The sequence below is a fragment of the Phasianus colchicus genome, chromosome 7, assembly GCF_987193195.1.
Source record: "Phasianus colchicus chromosome 7, bPhaCol1.hap1.1, whole genome shotgun sequence".
NCBI lineage: Eukaryota > Metazoa > Chordata > Aves > Galliformes > Phasianidae > Phasianus > Phasianus colchicus.
The window spans coordinates 98386-118518 of record NC_143442.1 but is presented as its reverse complement, the minus strand read 5'-3'; the positions used below and the strand labels follow the sequence as shown (position 1 = coordinate 118518).

The 20133-nt window shown below is 50.0% G+C and overlaps 2 protein-coding genes across 29 annotated transcripts in view; both read left to right on the top strand.

Annotated features, from left to right (window-relative positions):
* LOC149917154 (rho GTPase-activating protein 32-like) overlaps positions 1-4435 on the top strand; it is a 41335-nt gene extending 36900 nt beyond the window's left edge. Inside the window, exons 38-41 of the mRNA XM_090143375.1 lie at positions 186-331; positions 522-1731; positions 2805-3708; positions 3809-4435. The gene's annotated coding sequence lies outside the window, so the exon portion shown is untranslated. The remainder of the gene's footprint in view (positions 1-185; positions 332-521; positions 1732-2804; positions 3709-3808) is intronic.
* Positions 4436-5391: 956 nt separating this feature from the next.
* Positions 5392-20133, top strand: part of LOC149917153 (rho GTPase-activating protein 32-like) — a 36179-nt gene continuing 21437 nt past the window's right edge. For 24 of the 28 annotated variants that reach the window (XM_090143386.1, XM_090143390.1, XM_090143378.1 and 21 more), the window contains exons 1-19: positions 5392-5513; positions 5613-7295; positions 7893-8061; positions 8676-8795; positions 8899-8991; positions 10657-10829; positions 11353-11439; positions 12101-12178; positions 12853-12975; positions 13552-13629; positions 14279-14360; positions 15086-15229; positions 15789-15891; positions 16448-16580; positions 17098-17180; positions 17531-17638; positions 17993-18138; positions 18639-19879; positions 19980-20072. In XM_090143386.1, the coding sequence (XP_089999512.1) occupies positions 8678-8795; positions 8899-8991; positions 10657-10829; positions 11353-11439; positions 12101-12178; positions 12853-12975; positions 13552-13629; positions 14279-14360; positions 15086-15229; positions 15789-15891; positions 16448-16580; positions 17098-17180; positions 17531-17638; positions 17993-18138; positions 18639-18814 (1725 nt within the window). In that variant the 5' untranslated portion in view covers positions 5392-5513; positions 5613-7295; positions 7893-8061; positions 8676-8677 and the 3' untranslated portion in view covers positions 18815-19879; positions 19980-20072. Of the gene's footprint in view, positions 5514-5612; positions 7296-7892; positions 8062-8675; positions 8796-8898; positions 8992-10656; positions 11101-11352; positions 11440-12100; positions 12179-12852; positions 12976-13551; positions 13630-14278; positions 14361-15085; positions 15230-15788; positions 15892-16447; positions 16581-17097; positions 17181-17530; positions 17639-17992; positions 18139-18638; positions 19880-19979; positions 20073-20133 lie in introns of those variants that run through there. The other 4 variants (XM_090143383.1, XM_090143401.1, XM_090143402.1 and 1 more) reach the window with 4 other exon arrangements.

Below are 20133 nucleotides of genomic sequence, written 5' to 3'. Positions count from 1 at the left end.
TTCAGGGCTGAGCTATAGGAGTGGAACCATCCTCAACTGCTTGAAAGAGAGCGAGTTTCTAAGCTGTGCTTCAGCAGAAACCAGGCGGTGCCAGGAACAAGCAACTGTTGGCAAGAGCTCAGTGCAGCTCTTCCCTCACCCCGCACCACGCACGACTCACACCAGTCACTGTTTTCTCTCTCCAGACAACGTCCACCCAGCAAGATGAAGGAATCACCGGCTGGCAGTTGGCGTTCCTGCTTCAGCCTGCGGAAACCATCCTCTGTGGCCAAACGCCGACTGCAGCGCAGTCCCAGGGAGCCCTCAGAGACAGAAGTCGTGGTGCTGGCAGGTAAGGGTGCGAATCCAGCTTTCAAAGCCTTGCTTTTCAGCGACATAGAATTCATGCAATACAAGTGGACTTGTATCTCCTCCTAGCGTTCCAACCTATACCTAGCATCTTCAGATCACCCCTGATCAAGAGCCACTTTCATAATTCAGCTTGTGAAAGTTTGACACTAACCCCTGTGTATCCTTCCTAGGTGAATCGAGCCCTTGTCTACCCAGAAGAGCCGGGGCAAGCAGCGATGGTGCGCTGTGTGCTTCCATCGATGGAGGGCTCTTAGGAAGCACGAGTCACTGTGGTTCAGATGACAGCCTTCCACATAACAACAGCGATGGAGAGAAGGAGCTCATCCAAGTTCACGCCCTCATTTCTCCCGGCTGTGCTGAAGATGCTGACCTGAGCCTGCTGGACACCACAGTCACCAGCCTGGACTGTGACCCAGTGCCTTTGCAGTGCAGCCCAGCCCAAGCACAGTCCGAGTGCCCCGACAGCAGCACCTCCACGCAGGAGCAGGTCAGCGTCGCTGAGGAGAAGCCGAGCCTCTTGGAGGGGGACTTAGAATCAGGCCTCCAGCCCCAGGCACCGGGCAGCAGCACTGAGAGCTCTGAGCCACTCTCTCCGTGACAAGAGAGGATGAGTCCCATCTTTACCCTGGACCTCTCACGCCCTCCTGTCTTTTACATAATAATAAAAGCACGCTCGTGCTCAATCAACGCCTTGACTGCCTTCCGAGTCTTCATTCACAGAGACTGGGACGAATGCAACGAAGAGCAAGGCACTCCAGCTTGCAACGCGGTGGCTGTGGGGTGCGCGCAGCAGAGCTCTGGGTTTGTTCCCGTTCTGTCTGGCTTTGGGACGTCTGCAGCGAGAGCTCAGCTACCATCTGGTATGGTAGCAAATGATGTTTAGCATCCTGGATGCTGCTCGTGATAATCCCGAGCTTCCTGGCTGTGGCTTTGTGATGCTTCTCAGGGCTTTTTGATGCATTTCGAAGCCTCGGCTGCTCCCTAACGCCTCTCTCCTCCTGCCGTGCCCATTCCTGGCTCCCGACCTAGGAGCTGGCCGTGCAGACCTGTCGTCATCACGCTGCGGCAGGAGGAGCTCACCTTGAGCAGCATCTCCCTTGCCCCGCCCCCTGCCTCTGATTGGGCAGCGGCGGCGCCGCCCCGCCCCCGGGGTCTCCTTGGTCCGCGGTAGCTCCGCCGGCTGCCGTTGGCCGAGCCGCCGTGCGCGGGAGCGAGCGTTGGGAGCCGGCTGTCGGAGGCGCGGCTCTCCTCGCAGAGCGCCGCTCCTGCCGCCTGGGCCGCCCCGCAGGACAGCGCGGCGGCAGGCGGAGCTGTCCGGGCAGCACCGAGAGGGAAGCCGCGGCGCGACGGGAGCGAGTGCTGAGGACAGCTGTGCCGGAGGTGTGCGCGAGAACGGTCCCGGGACGGGGAGGGGGGCCGTGCGGGGCTCCAGGAAGCTGCAGGGAGGCGACGGGGGGGGATCTAGCGAGATCCGAGGCTGTAGGCGGCTGCGAGGGGGTGTGGGGGTTCTGGGGAGCTGGATGATCGTTGTGGTCCTTTTCAGCCCCCCTGCCGTTCTGTGGTTCTGGTAAATGCTGTGGAAAGTGAAAGTGGTGTTTCTGCATTGGATATTGAAAGGGGCAGTTGATCTAAAGAAGTGAGCTGTAGCACGTCCTTAGAAATAGCTGATGTGCAAAGTAAGAATACCGTATACTGTGGAAAGTGAAAGTGTTGTTTCTGCACTGAACATTGAAAAAGGGCAATTGATCTAAAGAATGAAGCTGTCACATATCCTTAGAAATAGCTGACGTGGACAGGAAGATTACCATATGCATATAGGTAACATATTTTAGAGACATAGTTACCGAATTACGTGACCAATTCTTTCTCCCAAAGCTGCAACAGACTTTAAATGTTCTAAACAATGTGGGTATAGTATTCTGACCTGGGAAACGTACTGTAAGGTTGTTGATTAGGCCAGCAGAAGTGAAGTCCATTGAACAAACTCTCAAGGAGTCGGGGCCTTTACACAAAGCAGAACTGTCCCACTCTGTGGGAACGTTAGGATGCCGTAGGCAGGCTCCAAGATACTGCCCTCTGTCCTCCTTCCAAGCTTATCTCTAAGCAAGGACAGACGGATGACCTGAACAATGACCCAGGGCAAAGGGCACAAATGCTGGGGGGTAATGAAGCAGTTAAGAGGTTATGTCTATGTTGTAAAGCAGACATCCAAAAGTTACGACCAGATGTTTGTTAAGAAAGCAGTTGTTAGAAGGCAGTCGACCAATTAAGATATTTGTGGTTGGGTGGTAAGGATTTGTGTTTACTTGGTATTGGTACGATTAGTGAAGCGTTGCGAAAGAGTGTGAACCTGCAGTACTCAGCCAGTGAGGAGCCGGGGAGAAAGAGATAAGGGTCGGGCAGTAGGGGATAAAAGATGTAACACTGTTTTCTCTGCGCTCTCCTGCTTGCAGGAGGCCCGCCATTGCAATTGGGAATAAAGATAGATACAAAGATCAGAGAACCGTCCTGGAAAACTATTTGGCTATTTCCAACAACGCTTATAAATATCTTAGATGTGGGAGTCAAAAGGACACGGCTGCAATCTTTTCAGCGATCTGTGGTGACAGAGGAAGGGGAAATGGCCATAAACTGGAGCACAGGAAGTTCTGCACCAAAATGCAAAGGAACTTCTTCACGGCGAGGATGACGGAGCGCTGGAACGGGCTGCCCAGGGAGGCTGTGGATTCTCCTTCTCTGGAGATATTCCAGGCCCTCCTGGGCGCCCTTCCTGTGCTGCCTACTCTAGGGAGCCCGTTTTGCAGGGCGCTTGGGCTCAGTGATCTCTGGAGCTCCCTTGCAACCCCAGTTTTGTGATTCTGTGATTTTATTCATTGCTGCTTGCAGCAATGCAGCGTTTCAGATGAGAGAAAAGCACGGCGGGCGTAAACTGGGTTTCTGTGGTTGGTAAAGCTGTGCTGAGAACTGGGCTGACTACTGCACCTGGAAATGTGTGCAAAGTCTGCAGACACAGAAGAATAACTTTTCCTTGCAGGTTGGGCTTGTCTAAGGTAGGTGATTGCTAGGTGAGCTTGTGCTTTAAAGCATCAAGTTGTATAAATAAGGAAACTTTAAAAGCAAGATTGCCAGTTCTTTTTTACCTAGGTGATTTTTTGCAAGGAGAGATTTGAAATGCTGCTTGCTAATGGAAGATGGAGAGAGGAGAATCAAGTCAAAGGCATGCTGTGCATAGCCACCACGTAGCATCTGCGCCGCTCTCCCCCTGCACAAAGGAGGAGCAGCTCAGCAAGCTTGGCCTGGGCCATGGAAGGGAGCATACAAACATCTGGACCAACCCCAACGGAGCGGGTTCTGCAGGTTGGTTGTCTTCTGCTGTTTGTCTCCCATCCTGTTGCTCAGGGGTAGACGTGTTCTTGATCAGTGCTAATAGGAAACTTTCATGACATTTTTGTTTCAGCTGTCCCAATGCTTTGATCCCTTGCTGCTGGGATGGGGCGATTGCAGAATGACAATGTCCAGTCAGATGTTGGGGATGAGTCTACGCACCGGGGTATGTCTGGCAGGACTGAGGCTTGGGGACCAGGCCAGGTCAAATCCAGTGCACTTTGCTCTCATTCTTAGTGCTTGCTTTTGCTCAGGAGCGTGGGTGGTGAGCCTTATGAACCAGTGCCTGCAGATGGGGTTTGTGGAGAAAGAGGTCCTGCAGGCCTTGTGTGACACCCATGGAGCTATAGTGAGGCTGCATCAGTGTAAAACGCCAGAAATCCCCAGAGGTGTGAAGGTGAGCTGTGGGCACCAGTAACACAAGAGGGAATGTGCATGCTTGGGTTTGGATGCTTCTGTGTGTTTTAAGTGACTGTGATACCACTGCTCAGTCAGTTTGAGTGTGTGGAACAAGTGTGACATCCTCTTTGACTGAGTCCTGTGAAAGGAGTCTGTATGGGAACTGCTGAGTCATGGCCTGAACCTCTGATTTATCACCTGAGGCGAGCAATGAGTCAGCCCTGGGAGCACAGGTGAAAGGAATTCACCTGTGAAAGGAATTCACCTGTGCTGCAGGAAGGGGTGGAGCATGGCTCCACCTCTCCTAGACCCATTTAAGAGCTGACTACCAGTGGGTAGGATCTCTCTCTTTCTTTGGAAGATTCTCTCCACTGGTCTTTCCTGAGCGAGCCCACGACATGTGTAAGCATCCTATGTATTCTCTTTGTCTTGGTGTGCCTAACTCTCTTGCTTATTTCATTATTATAACATCTTAATATTGTTTGATTATATAAAATTCCTTTATATAATTTTCATTGATTATACACTTGGCGAGCCAGGCAGGCAAGCCGAATATACTAAAACTTACACTATGTCCTTTCTTTGGAATTTCTGTAAATGTTCAAGGGGGAGAACACTACCCCCCTAGATAAAATAATTCCAGGGCAGATGCCAGGATTTGCGGGATCCCCTTATTATGAATTGTCAACTATCATTGAAAAATGGGGTCCTCTACGTGTTGTGGGAAATGTTTCCCCATATCGCCTAGCAGATTACTTTCAGGGACTAGGCAATGATACATTAGTCACAAGAGAAAGACAATTAGCTGCTTCTACAGTGGCATGGCCACTGTTAAGTGCTTTAAATAATGCTGAAATAAGGAATAATACTTGAGTGAACGAAAATGAACTTTTAAAAGATCATATTGAAAAGTTAGAACAGGAACTTGGCATATTAACAGGAAAAAACCCAATTCTACATCTTCCAATAGGTCAAGTCTGTAATATTTCAATAAACAATGACCAGGCTCCTGAATCAACGGACTGTGTTGATCAGGAAAATAAACAATCTAAATCTGATCTTGAATCTCCAATTTTGATGGATGCACTAGAAGTCCGTCCTGTTATAACTCAAAAAACAAAAAAGGTACAGGACAGATCGGCGGGGGTGCCGCCTGATCAGTGGCCCCCTGTTCAAACCCACTTGCATGTAACAGCCCGACCGTACACAGCAACAGAACTGATGGACTTAGTCCAACGCTTCAAGCAGAAAGCTAGAGAAAGTGTGCCAGCTTGGACTATGGGATTCTGGGGCAGAAAGTGTTCTGATGAATGGCCCGGAAATAGCCAAATTGGCCACAATGACCGTCCATCCTGCTCTTAGACAGAGATTATATGCAGGTAATCAATACAATGATGAAAACCATTCTATAATAGAATGGTTAATGGCGGCCTGCTGTATGGTATGGCCCAATAAATCTGATATTCCTTTGCATACAGGGATGTGGTCCTCCATGGAAAACCTTCAAAATTACATCTGTGAATTAGGTGTAAGGGAAGCGATTTATGAAGATACCTTTGATGGCCCGGATCTGGTCAAATTCTCAGCAGGGATGAGAGACCTAATTTTACAACAAGCCCAGGCATTGGGTATATTCGATCCTACCCTCCCAGCTGAGTTGGATGTCCACGTTACTCAAGATGGCTTTGGTTGGGGCCTGTGGCAACGCCAGAGTTCTGTTCGGACCCCCATTGGTTTTTGGTTTCAGGTCTGGCATGGAGCAAAAGAAAGATATAATATGATTGAAAAACAGTTATTGGCTGCCTATTCAGCATTACAGGCAGTAGAGCCAATAACCCAGACGGCTGAAGTTATAGTGAAGACCACTCTGCAGATTCAGGGGTGGGTGAAAGATCTGACCCACCTTCCTAAGACAGGGGTGGCCCAAGCACAAACAGTGGCATGATGGGTCACTTACCTCAGCCAAAGGAGCAGTCTGTCTTCATCACCCTTAAAAGAAGAGCTTCAGAAGATCCTAGGCCCAGTGACCTATCATTGTGATGCACCAAAAGAAACACTGGTCGCTCCACCAGAGAAGAGTCTCGTTCAGGAGAGGAAATATCCTATCCCTGAAGATGCCTGGTATACAGATGGGTCCAGCAAGGGCAACCCGAGCAAGTGGAGAGCGATAGCATACCATCCTTCGACTGAGACAATCTGGTTTGATGAGTGTCATGGAATTAACTAGATCAGTTTATGCCCGTGACAGGGGGCAGTAGGCCCCTGCCCTCCCCACCCCCGGCCTGGCCCCACAAAATGGGAAGGAAGGGGGAAAAGGAAAAAAACAGCGGCAACAATCTATGGAGGTAAACTTATTTTACTAACTATGATATCGGAATGCAAAATAATACAATATAATACAATCTACCAGTGGGGAAGGATCTCTCTCTCTTCGGAAGATCCACTCCACTGGTCTTTCCTGAGCGAGCCCACAACACGGGTAAGCATCCTATTTATTCTCTTTGTCTTGCTGTGCCTAACTCTCTTGCTGATTTCATTATTATAACATCTTAATATCATTTGATTATATAAAATTCCTTTATATAATTTTCATTGATTATACAGTAGTCCTATGAATTTGAGGTCTGAATTTAAGCCTGTGGGCATTGCCCAGGAGTTGGGGAAGAGTACGAGGCAAGGAAAGTTGGGTAAGAGGATGAGGCTTCGGACCAGGAACCTCTTCCATCGGTATTAACTCTTGCCGTTCTCTTTTTGGATTAGGAATCCATGTGGTTTTTTTAATGAAGAACAGACTCATTGTGCAGCTTGTGAGTGAATTCATTCACGCCTGTTAGCTGGTTTTCTTTCCTACATGAAGCTGCAATTGAAATGGACACTTTGTGATCTGATCCCCTCTGGCATGCTCAGATCTGCCAAGTTGGCAAGGCCTGGCTCATGGTTTGTGAGTTGTGCCCAAGGTCAGAGAGTTGACTCTTGTGAGCTTTGAGTCATGTCTTCCAGTTGCACGTTGTGTTCTTTCTGTTGTGTTGACCTCTTGAGCTCCAGCCCTAACTGAGGATGCAAGCGCTACCGCAGAAGGAACGGTTTAGATTGGAAGTGCAATGCAAAGAACTGGAGCCAGCAGGAGCAGGGAAGCGATCATCCTCCTGTGCTCAGCACTGGTGAGTCCTCACCTTGAGTACTTTGTTCAGTTCTGGGTGCCTCACTACAGGAAGGACAGTGAAAGCCTTAAATGTGTCCAGAGAAGAGCAGTGAAGCTGCAGGGCATCTAGAGCACAAGTCTTATGGGGAGCGGCTGAGGGAACTGGGATCATTTAGTCTGGAGAAGAGGAGGCGCAGGGAAGACCTCCTCACTCTCTACAACTAGCTGAAGAGAGGTTATGTTGAGGTGGGTGTTGTCCTCCTCTCCTGTGTAAGTGATAATAGGACTGGAGGGAGTGGCCTGAAGTTGCATGAGGGGAGATTGAGGTTGGATGTTAAGAAAAACTTCTCCACAGGAGTGGTCAGACGCTGGAACGGGCTGCCCAGACAGGTGATAGAGTTACCATCCCTGCAGGTGTTCAAGAAACATTAGATGTTGTCGTGAGGGACGTGGCTTAGTGGGAAACGTTGGTGGAAGGTGGATGGTTGGACCGGATGATCTTGGAGATCTTTTCCAAGCTTGCTAATTCTATGTTTCTATGAAAGACATGTGCTGGTGAGTGCTTTGCTGGGTGAGCATCACCCTGCTGAAGAGCAGGCAACTGTTGTCTTTGCAGGCAGCCACATCCACAGGGATTGGATGGACCTTAACCTTGTCTTTCACATCTTATGGGCAGTAAGTCATGTGGATTTAAAGCAGGATCTTAGAGGCAACCTTGATTTCTTCAGCCACCAGAGCTCTCCACCATGCTTCTCTGTGTGATGTGAGACCATGCAGAAGTCTGGGTAGGTGAAGTCAGTTGCTCTTCCTTTTCCCCCCAGGGCTGGAAGTAGCGGGGAAACGGGACTGTGGGACATCCCAGCAGTGGGTTCCTACCTCAGCAGAACCAAATGGCTGTTCTGGTCCACGTGGTCATTTTGAGTGAATCTGACACAAATTAGAGACATGAGGGGCCTGTGAGCAAAAAGCATGTGCTGCATTTTGTGGTGCAAGATGTCCTCTGAGCTGCTGCTAAGAATGCCCAGCATGCTTTCTTTTTGATGGGAAGAGGTTTAGCAAGGATTTTTTAGATGAAAATAGATGAAAATCACGTATTTCCTTTTGACTGACCTTTCTTTCATACTGCTTCTTGAAAAGTTACCTTTGGATTCTAAACTAATATTTATTACTGAAGAGAATATATATGCACCCTGCACTTTTATCTGCACAAAGAATCCTCTGAACATCTGTTTACGTGTTTCTTTTTGGCACTGAGATGAAGCTGTGTGGAACATAGACTTGGATGAATTTTCAATCAGTAGCAGGGACGTGTAATGCTCATCTTAGATGTCGTGCTGACAGAAAGAGCAGAAAGGTACATTTTATGGGGTTGCATGCTGCTTTTTTTTTTTTTTTTCAGTCATGACCATGGAAGCGTTACCCAGACGAAATGAGCATTTGTCACCTGGACTTTCTACACATGACAGAGGAAGTGGAAGTCAGCAGCTGAAGTGTCTGGGAAGACCCCTGCATGGGAATGGTGAGAGTTACCCTGGCACCGTTCTTTGGAAATCTCAGGGCTCTGTAAGCTCTGAAGCTGTGTCGTAACTCCTCCCGTGGTGCTCTCCCTTTCTTTTGTGTAGGAGAGCTGGAGTTCAACTCCTTCCTGTTTCCTGCCTATGTGCTGCCTGCCTTGTCCATGGCCCAATGGGCTTTTATTGCTCACACCCAGATTGGTACGTGTGGATATAAGCCTTTGTTTACGTTTATCTTTTGCTTGTGGTGACAGCTCATAGCTGAGCTTGTGGTTAACAAGACACACACAATAGCTGGAGATACAGTACTCTGCATCACTAAAACACGAGCTTTGTGGCAGCCACGAGCCCAAGGAACAGCGAGTTTCTGTGTTTTATTTCTGTGCTTGCTCCCATTGCCCCGCGGCCCTGTTGTGGTTGAAGCCGGTGGGTGGCTCAGCACCACGCAGTCCTTTGCCCACTCCCCTGTTCCCTGTGGGATGGGGGAGAGTGTTGGGTGGAAAAAGAGAAGTAAAACTCATGTTTTTGAGATAAAAGTAGTTCTGAATATATATATGAATGTATTGCAAGTGATGTACAAGCAATGGCTCACCACCCGCCAACCACTGTCCAGTTAGCCGCCAAGCAATAAAAGAGAGTGAGATGTACTCTCATCCCCTTCAAAACTCCTTCCACTTGATGGCATATAGTATGGAATATCCCTTTGGCCAGTTTACGTTAGCTGTCTTAATTCGGTTCCCTCCCAGCTCCTTGTTGAGAGCTTTGCTGAGAATGGCCTTGGCTCTGTGCAACTTTGCTTGTCAGAAACTATAAAGATCAGGGTGTTATCAGTGTGATTTTTCTCCTAGAACCCAAACATAGCATCATACCCGATACTCTGAAGAAAAATCCCTCCCACCTGAGACTAAGGCAGCCCCCCAGTGTGTGTGCCGTAAGCCAGATAGGGATGCAGGTGTTGCATTTCCCTGGCAGCGTTGGCCAGGGATGCTGGGGAGGTTTTGGTGCCCAGCTTGGACGTCGCAGCACTGCTGTGCCTGTCAAAGCGGCATGCTGCGTGCTCTCCAAGCAACGAAGCAGCGTTTCATCAACAATGTGCCATGCTATTTCCTGGAACCTGGTGTGTTTGTGTCTCTGAGGCTAGGTTTACCCTACGAGCTCTTCTTGCAATAGCTGTTTTGAATTCCATTGCAGGCGTGTGAGCAGAAGTGCTTTTCCCCTTATGTTCTGTCTCACAGTGTTTGCCCATGGTTGGTAGAAGAAGGAGCTGATGGAGTCAGCAGTAGATTCTGTTGGCTTACCCTCTGTGCTTCATCCCTGGAGCTCACTGCTGCACAGAAGAGTACACGCGTGTTTATCCCAGGGCTGCAGTAAACGGGAGCCTGGTTGGCATAGCACTGAGCAGCACCTAATGGGCTCTGCAGAGGATGGCTTTGCAGAAGGAGCAGGAGTGCCTGCGTCCACCTGTATCCTGGGATACGTTCTGGCAGCGATGCACCAGCTGTGGCCACAGTGACTGAATGCAGGGCTTGGCTTGGGGCTGCCGTGTGGCACTTACTGCCCCGCCGTATGCCTGGCAAAGCACAGCCACCGCTCACCCACGACAAGCGTTTGTCTTAGTGTCGTGTTTCATGCTGTCTCCTGAACCTCAGGAACTGGAGGCAGCTTCCCCACAAGAAGGGGAGAACAAAATGAGGTCATCCTGGAAGCAAAAAGGCAAAAATCCACTTGGGAAAGAAATGTATATAGCAGTCTCGTAGCAGTTCTGTGTTTCTCCCGTCTCTTCCTTGATTTCCTTACAGTGAAATAGATACGTGCTGTAACGTGCTCTTGAATGAAACAAAGGACTCTAGTGTGGATTTTATGTAGGCCCTGCACTGCAAGGTATGCTGCTGGGAGGAAGTGTCCATCTGCCCGAGGGTAGGAAGGCCCTGCAGAAGGATGGCCTGAGGCCGGTTGTACGAGGCTCAACAAGAGCAAGCGCCGGGTCCTGCGCTTTGGTCATGATGACCCCGTGCCAGCTTCTCCAGGATTTGGCTGAGGTAGAATTCCAACCGCCCTCTGATTCTAGAATGTTGGAGTGTTGGAATCTTCTGGTCTTGTGACGTGGTCTTGCTTCCCCACCTTGTCTGTCATGGTGGAGCAGCCTGGTGGCCCTTAGTGATGTCATAAGCAGCTAGAATGAGGGGAGGAGCAGTGCCTGCTGCGTCCCTTCATTGGAGCGCTTGAGCTCTGACTGAGTAGCTAGCTTGTTGCACTTGTGCATCGACTGAGTACCTTCGTTTTCACACCGTCTTGTGCAGCATCTTGTAGGTAAGCTGAGACAGTGTGAGATAGACAGGTGGACAGTGAGGTGTTGAAAGCTACTGGCTGGCGGAGCTGGTAGTGTCATGCTGCTTACTCTTGACCATCAGACATAATTTTCACTCAGTAGCTACATTCCAAAGCATAGAGGTGGCATTTGTCTCAGGGCTTTTCCCTTGTCTTCTTTGTTAAATTGTGCAAGCTCACTGATCAGCTCTTTCTCTCTCCTCTCCCCGCCCTCTGCCTTCTCCTTTGATGCAGCTTTTGCTCGCGGAAGAACAGAGCAAAGTGACAAGAAACGGCTGCGGCTTCAAGGAACTTGTCTACCTTGTTCTGATCTCTTGCCAGGTACGTGCCACGCGTTGTCCCCCCCATGTGGTTTTGCAGCCCGCGTCGCACCGTGTTTAGTAACACAGCCTCATCCAGCCTTGACGGGACACCGGTCACGTGTAGAGTTATTCCACTTTCCCTCCAGCTCAGCCCTCAGAAGGATGCTGTCTGTGATGCTGTGACCGGCTAATCTTTAGGAAACCAATCCCTTAGGCAAGGAGTCCTAGTCCCAGTTTGTGCAGGGCTGCACAACGTGACCACGAGCATGCATGCTTCGGCTGTGTGTGCGCATGACAGCTGTGGGGAGCACAGCAGAGATGCAAGCAGAGGAAATCCATGTGCAAGGCTGCGGCCGGCGCTGGAGGTGAACTGGTGGGAGCCGGGCGCTGGGGAGCAGATCCACCCCCAGCAGTGACTCCTCTCACTGCCCTGCTACTGCGCTGTCGGAGTGCTCTGAGCAAGCGCATCTGCTGCTTTGTGCCGGAGTCCCCATCTGCTAGCAGAGGGATAGCGACTTGGTAAACTGCTGCGCAATAGGCTGTCTCATTTGAATTGACTGAACAAAGTGGTTGTTTCTAGAACACCTGCCTATGCCAGTGGGTAACTGAGGGTAGTTCTGAAGAAGTCTCTCCATACCGTGGTGTGTGAACAGAGAAAATAGAAGTGTGTTTCTTTTCAGTTCCAGCTTGTCGTGCCTGCTGTGATGGGCATCGCGTGCAGCGAGATCAGCTGTGGGCCTGACCTGGCACAAATGGAGGTAGAGTATGAAGCTCTGATTGGTCTTTGTTCTGCTGACTTGAGCCGGCAGAGTGAGCTGCAGATGAGCTCTCCTGCTTTTCAAGAGAGGGAGAATCCTTCCAGCTCTATCGGTGTCACTGAAAAGCTGCCTGAAAAGCTTCATGTCCCTTCTACGAGCATCTAGATGGCCGTGGACGTTATAGTACCGACAGAATCAGATCGAGCGTTATAAACATGCAGAAGCATTTTCCCCATCCTGCCTGGATTTTGTCACCCAAAGACCAAGTTCTCATATTCAGCAAGTTAAGGGAAGCAGGCACTTGTAGTGAGCCAAGGATTGGGTCAGTGGACCGTCTCCTGTGTCCAGTCCATGGCTGAGGTCTCCAAGCAATAGGTTACAGGAAGCAAGCAGACTCTTACGCTCCTCTTTGGCAAGATAGTACTGCAAGCGTGGCAAGTTTATAAAACTCCAGGAGTCCTCTCGGTTGGGGTGTTTGTCCTCTTAGTCTGGGTAGAGAGAGACGCATCTTTGCATTGCCTGGCGATACTGCTGCACACCAGGAAGAGAAACAGCTGTTATTAGACTTGCAGTTTCTTGTTAAGCACTCACGATAAGGATCTTTCTCTGCAGATGTGCTCCTTGCTCTGAAATTGTCCTCAGCTCCTCACCATGGCCTGTGCTCTCTGTTTCAGACTGAGAACAATGGGAAGCCCCAGCTGATCCACGAGGAGTCTCCTGTAAATATTCCAGCTGTTGCTGCTGCCCATGTTCTTAAGAGATACGTTGCCCAGGCACCGGATGAACTCTCCTTTGAGGTAAGCAGTTAAGGGCGTTCCTAGTTGTCATGTACAGGAGAGTATAAGGCGGGAACGCATCAGGAATATTCTCAGATACCTTCAGAATGTTTGGTGAGGTGAAGCCCAGAAGATGCAGTTCCAGATCAGACTTGCACTGGGTTGGATGCAGGGAGGAGTTCGGCCATCTCTAAAATATGGCTTTATTTGGCATTTGGATCTTATGATCAAACAGAGACTGCCCAGTGTTGTAGCCTGGTCTCTGAGCAACAGCAGACCAGTGAATGAAGCGTGTAGATCTGTTCAGGAAGCCCCGCTAACTTATGCCTGTGGTTTAATTGGAGCTCTCCCTTTGGCAGAGAGCCTGCTGCTTTTGAGAAGCATTTCCTACTGAGCAGCTGTATTCTGTAGTTGTGTATTGTAGTGACTCTTCTACCTCTAGGTTCAGTTTTACAATGGAAGACGCCTTAAGTGCTGCGCTGGTGCAATTGCTCTCGAGCTTGACGATGCTTTGTGGTGCAGAAGAATGCAGTCATTTGAGCTGTGCTTTCCTCCCAGCCGTGCTGAGGCTGGGATTGATGTTGCAGTCTTTTGCAGGTGGGAGACATCGTGTGCGTTACTGATATGCCACCAAAGGAGCTGACCCCCTGGTGGAGAGGCAAGCACGGCTTTGAGGTAGGCACAAGCTTCAGACTTGAGAGCGCAACTTCGGTCACGTCGGGAATCTCGGCTAAGAGCTGCGCTGCCTGCACAGGATGGCTCATGGACGTAAACGGTTTCCCTGTGTCGGTGTCAGAGATGGTCTTTGTAGGAAACTGTCTCCTCAATTCACTTAGAAGCAAGAGCCTTCACAGTATGCATCAGGTCACGGCCACTGAACCCCACCTTTGGAAATACAGCAGCTAAGACAGTGTTTCAGTGTCTCAGAGCATTTTGCTTGCACCCATGCAGAACGTGAAGTTAGTGTCTTTTAGGAAGTTACTGCCTGTCAGCTGAGGTAGGGTAACAGACCCTCCGCGTGCTTGTTGCTGCTGCTGGCTGCAGAACGCTGGGTAGCTCGGAGCTGGGGATTGCAGCTGCATCTCAGTCAGCAAGAACTTTCTTCTTCTACATCTTCTACAGAAGCAATTATTTGTTTTGTAGGTCTTTTGGCTGCAAATGTTGAATAATTATTACTTTTATGCAGGCCACTTTTTGTTGGATAGTCTTACGGAGCGTCAGGCAAGCACGTTCCGAGGAAAATGTTAGGTGGCTTTTGGTTGAACAGTTCAGGTCTGAGAAATGCTGCCTTCAGTATTGCACCTCTCTTTTTTTCTTGTTACAGGTTGGATTTTTCCCAAGTGAGTGCGTGGAGCTCATCAATGGAAAAATTCCGGAGTCTCTCCTCAGTTCAGTGCCAAAGCCAGGTACAGATGTTACATTTGATGGTGCAGGGAAGCAAAATGGCATCTCTTTTTGGGTGTGTTCTGTGTTTAATACCTCCTTTATCCATCCCGTGCTGATTTTCCTTCATCTTCCTTTATCCATCTGTGCTGATGATCCTTCAGGCATATCATGGGGCATATGGCTGGTGTTTTGTAGGCAATGAGAATGAAGGAGGGCAAAGGCAGTTCTTCTGCGAGTCAGTACGAGGTTGAGAACAGCCAGTGTCCCTGGTGGACAGCTAGAGGCCTGGTTGTGCTAGTGATATGCTTGATCAGAACGTGACTTTTCAAGAGGATCCTTAATCCTCAAGTTGAGTAAGCCAAGCAAGAGGAGTGCATTAAACTCCATCGGAACGCGCAGAGATTTGGCCCGATCCTCCCGTGTTTATGAGTGGACTTGGGGAAATCATAGAATCCTCCTAGTATGGCTTGGGATGGAAGGGAGCTCAAGGATCATCAAGTTCCAACCCCCCTGCCTCAGGCTGGGCTGCCAACCAACCTCCACATCTAATGTGAGACTAGACCCCACTGCCCAGGGCCCCATCCAACCTGGCCTTTGGCTCCTCCTGCAGGGATGGGAGAAAATCCGTTTTTCTATGTACTTGTTAATGTTCTTCCCGTTTTGACGTGCTCTGTAGAATGTGTTATGCTCGGCCTTGTCCAACTGAGCCAAACCTGAAATGAACTGGTTTCTTCCTGTTGTGCAGTGCCAAAGAAACGCGGCAAGCTCGTCACCTTCCTTCGTTCCTTGGTGAAGGCCCGCCCAAAGAAACCGAAAGAGCGGGAGGTGGAGAAGGAAAGGGTGTTTGGCTGTGACCTGGGAGAGCATCTTCTCCACTCTGGTCGCGATGGTAAGGGACAGCCCGTTCCTGAGATCTTCCTCTGTTGGGCATCTAAAGATGAAAGGGAGGTCATATCTAGCAAAGGGGCAGGTTGGTACCGGTGGAGAAATGTGTAATGGAAGTTGATGGCTGAAAGATAAACTGAGGCTAATGCTCTTAAGAGACAAGCACGTTTGTATTTGCTTAAACCAAAGCCTGTAAGCCAATCCCACGCTAGCCTGAAAAGAAGGGAAGCCTTTTGGCCAAGGAGAGTGTCCTGCATATGTTTCCCTGCTCTCCTGGACATGAGATTTCCCACCTCCTTTCATTCCCATGGGAGCTGTGGTGGGACTTGCAGTGTCTCCGGCTTCCCCAGAATTACTTTCTCCAGGCTGATTCCTAGGTCCTGACATTTCTTGAAGGCAAGGAACACATGTCTGTCCAGTTTCCTCGTCTTGGACAGCTTTCTTCTGTAAGGAAGAACTAAGCAGTAGCCTGGCTGGGCTTAGTGGATGAGATTTGACAGGAGCACAGCCTGAACCTGGACTTGAATGAGGAGCTCAAGTAACTGCTGGCACGTGTTCTTTAGTCCCCCAGGTCCTCCAGAGCTGCGCCGAGTTCATTGAGCAGCACGGCGTAGTGCAAGGGATATACCGGCTGTCCGGCGTCGCGTCCAACATCCAGAGACTGCGGTAAGAGTGCTGCGACTGACACAGCGGTCAGTAGGGGCGCGTGCCCTGTTGCGGGTGCTCAGAGGCCTGCGCCGTGGGGCAGCTCTGTGCAGGCAGCGTGCGCTCAGCGGTGGTGCGCCAGGCTTGTCACTGTTTGATAGGAACACGGGGCGTTCAGCAGACTTGCTGGAGCAGGAAGTTCTCCTTCTGTCCTTCAGAGCACTGGAAGGCTGTGGGGGACTGCGGTGTCACCGCTGCCAGCTCTCATTCCCGTTTCCTCCTGTTTGCAGAGCCCTTTGGAGCAGCCCACACTCCTCCTTGCTGCTCCGGGCTCCTGGCTTAGGATTGTAGACTAGGCAGCCAGTTGTCAGAGTCACGGGAAATGCCTTAGCAAAACGAAAAGGTCTCCTTTTGGAAACATCTCATCCAGCATGGCTCGTGTGGTGCTGGTGACTGAGTGTTCATTTTCTCCTGTTAATCGGGAAGCCCTTCCAATGCTTGATTATATTTGGTGTGGCTTTTGACTTGTTTTCCTCTTTCTCAACCCCCCCGCCCGTTTTTGTGTCCTTCTCTCCAGCCAAGAATTTGAGTCTGAGCAGATTCCTGAGCTAACCATCCGCGACACTCACAGTGTGAGCTCCGTCTGCAAAATGTACTTCAGGGAGCTCCCGAACCCTCTGCTGACCGACCAGCTGTATGACAAGTTCTCGGTAAGCACAAGGCAACGTCTTTCCTTTACCTCTTCCCTGGGCCTCTTGGGAGATGGCTGCAGCAGTGCCCCAGCTCTGAGGCCCTTTTTCTGTTAGCCCCGTGGGGTTTACTCGTATGTCTTTGCCACATCATGCATCATATGGATGCCATTTTCCGTGGTCCCAGGAGGCGGTTATTTCCATATTCGCAAAGCTTGCGAGAATTCATGTTTTTTGTTTTTTCTTTTGTTTTGTTTTTCTATTCCCCAAGTATTTATAGAATGGGAGTGGGATTGATAGCAAAGTGCACTTGAAGCTTGAGGAGCTGAGCTGCGCAATCAGGCTGTAAACCGGCCCGCTGCTTGGACTCCTTGGCCTTGATGGCACCAGCTGCGTGCCGCTATGTTCCCCAGATGCCTCCTGGAAGGCGTAAAATCTGTCTCGGCGCAGACCAACTGCACGCTGTCCCCATAGTTCCCGACCCTGTGGCAGGTATCTAGCCTGATTTGTGTCTCAGTCCCTTTCTGCACTATTCCAGGAGGCTGTTGGTGCCGCTACAGATGAGGAGCAGCTGGTCAGAATGCAGGACGTCATCCAGCAGCTGCCCGCTCCTCACTACAGGTCAGTGCTGCCCTCACTCTGTTGAGCTCAGCCATGCTGCACTTCAGAGGGCAGTGGTGTGATTCCAGGCTTGTCTCATGCTGGCAACATGATGCCTGCGTATGTTGAAGCAGTTGAAGGCTACACGGGGTTAATTTATTGGGTCGGTTCCTGGGCACGGGGGCACAGTTGGTGCAGCTGGTGGCTGCGGCTGTGCTGTGCTGGGGCTTGGTGCCGCAGCGTGGCACTTAATCAAGTTGGATCTACTTCATCTTCAGTGACAGTAGCAAAAACATGCATTGAGGCTTGCTTTGTGAACCGCAGCATGGCGTGCTCATTGGTGCTGAACGTTTGCCTCTCTGATTTTCCAGGACACTGGAGTACCTGATGAGACACTTGGCTCGTCTAGCTGGGAACTGCTCTGTGACAAACATGCACGCTAAGAACTTAGCGATTGTGTGGGCTCCAAACCTCTTAAGGTAAACTTTTTTCTCCATTTCAACACACCGCATGGATCTGTTCTCCAGAAAAAAATGCAGTCTACCTTTTTCTCCATCAAATGTGCTCTTCTCCTGTACACTGTAGTAAGTGGATGACGGCAGAGCAAGAGCCTGGGCTGTTCTCCAACCGCACGGGCACAATTTCTAGATGACAATTTCTGCCCTCTTGTTTAGATGGGACTGGTGTGTCCTTGATCAGCCAGGAGAATTTCTTCAGCGGCATCACCGCGGAAGCCTCCGGAGCCCAATTTGACAGCTTTTGGCTGCAACAATCCAGACTTGGGGAAACTTGGATCTTGGATAAATGACTGCTAAAATCTGCCTTTTCTACAGATCACAGCAGAACGAGTCTGCCTGCGCCAGCGGAAGAGCCGCCTGCATGGAACTGCAGACGCAGTCGGCTGTGGTGGAATTCATCATCAACCACGCAGATGTCCTCTTCTGCTCCAAATCCGGATCAGACATGGCAGATGGAGCAGGTGAGTGTCTTCCTCCATGAGCTTTATGTTGATCAGACACCTTGATCAAATCCAGGCCTTCTCCAAGATCTTTGAAATACACTTTTTCTATCGAGGGGACAGCAGACTTCTGGGCTTAGATTAGAATCTGGCATCCTGTTGCTGGATGCTGAGAATGTCCAAGTCCGAACTTTACAATGAGAAAAAAACCGTCACTGTCGTTACGATGTTTTGCATGCAGGTGAAGCTTGATGAAAGTGTGGCAGTGAAGCTTTCTGAGTTCCCTGCCCCCGCTTTCTAGGGTTTTTCTTTGCCCGTTTCGATACAGTGAGCTGCTCTCATTAATTATGACTTTGTCCTTTGCCTTAAACATACATCTGACCACGTGCTTATTCTGACCTCCTCTTCTTCTAGTGGCTCGGATAAGGAGGTCTGAGAAAACTATAGCATCTCCCCCAGAACTGTGATGGCTGTGGTGCTGCTTTGTGATCCTCGCTCTTACCTGTGGCTTTCCCTTACAGGGCACGGTTCTCTCTCAGGGCCCAAGTCTGCGTGGGTGTCTTCTCCTGCCACAAAGCTGCTCACCCTGGAGGAGGCACAGGCTCATAGACATCCAAAAGTTACGACCAGATGTTTGTTAAGAAAGCAGTTGTTAGAAGGCAGTCGACCAATTAAGATATATGTGGTTGGGTGGTAAGGATTTGTGTTTACTTGGTATTGGTACGATTAGTGAAGCGTTGCGAAAGAGTGTGAACCTGCAGTACTCAGCCAGTGAGGAGCCGGGGAGAAAGAGATAAGGGTCGGGCAGTAGGGGATAAAAGATGTAACACTGTTTTCTCTGCGCTCTCCTGCTTGCAGGAGGCCCGCCATTGCAATTGGGAATAAAGATAGATACAAAGATCAGAGAACCGTCCTGGAAAACTATTTGGCTATTTCCAACAACGCTTATAAATATCTTAGATGTGGGAGTCAAAAGGACACGGCTGCAATCTTTTCAGCGATCTGTGGTGACAGAAGAAGGGGAAATGGCCATAAACTGGAGCACAGGAAGTTCTGCACCAAAATGCAAAGGAACTTCTTCACGGCGAGGATGACGGAGCGCTGGAACGGGCTGCCCAGGGAGGCTGTGGATTCTCCTTCTCTGGAGATATTCCAGGCCCTCCTGGGTGCCCTTCCTGTGCTGCCTACTCTAGGGAGCCCGTTTTGCAGGGGGCTTGGGCTCAGTGATCTCTGGAGCTCCCTTGCAACCCCAGTTTTGTGATTCTGTGATTTTATTCATTGCTGCTTGCAGCAATGCAGCGTTTCAGATGAGAGAAAAGCACGGCGGGCGTAAACTGGGTTTCTGTGGTTGGTAAAGCTGTGCTGAGAACTGGGCTGACTACTGCACCTGGAAATGTGTGCAAAGTCTGCAGACACAGAAGAATAACTTTTCCTTGCAGGTTGGGCTTGTCTAAGGTAGGTGATTGCTAGGTGAGCTTGTGCTTTAAAGCATCAAGTTGTATAAATAAGGAAACTTTAAAAGCAAGATTGCCAGTTCTTTTTTACCTAGGTGATTTTTTGCAAGGAGAGATTTGAAATGCTGCTTGCTAATGGAAGATGGAGAGAGGAGAATCAAGTCAAAGGCATGCTGTGCATAGCCACCACGTAGCATCTGCGCCGCTCTCCCCCTGCACAAAGGAGGAGCAGCTCAGCAAGCTTGGCCTGGGCCATGGAAGGGAGCATACAAACATCTGGACCAACCCCAACGGAGCGGGTTCTGCAGGTTGGTTGTCTTCTGCTGTTTGTCTCCCATCCTGTTGCTCAGGGGTAGACGTGTTCTTGATCAGTGCTAATAGGAAACTTTCATGACATTTTTGTTTCAGCTGTCCCAATGCTTTGATCCCTTGCTGCTGGGATGGGGCGATTGCAGAATGACAATGTCCAGTCAGATGTTGGGGATGAGTCTACGCACCGTGGTATGTCTGGCAGGACTGAGGCTTGGGGACCAGGCCAGGTCAAATCCAGTGCACTTTGCTC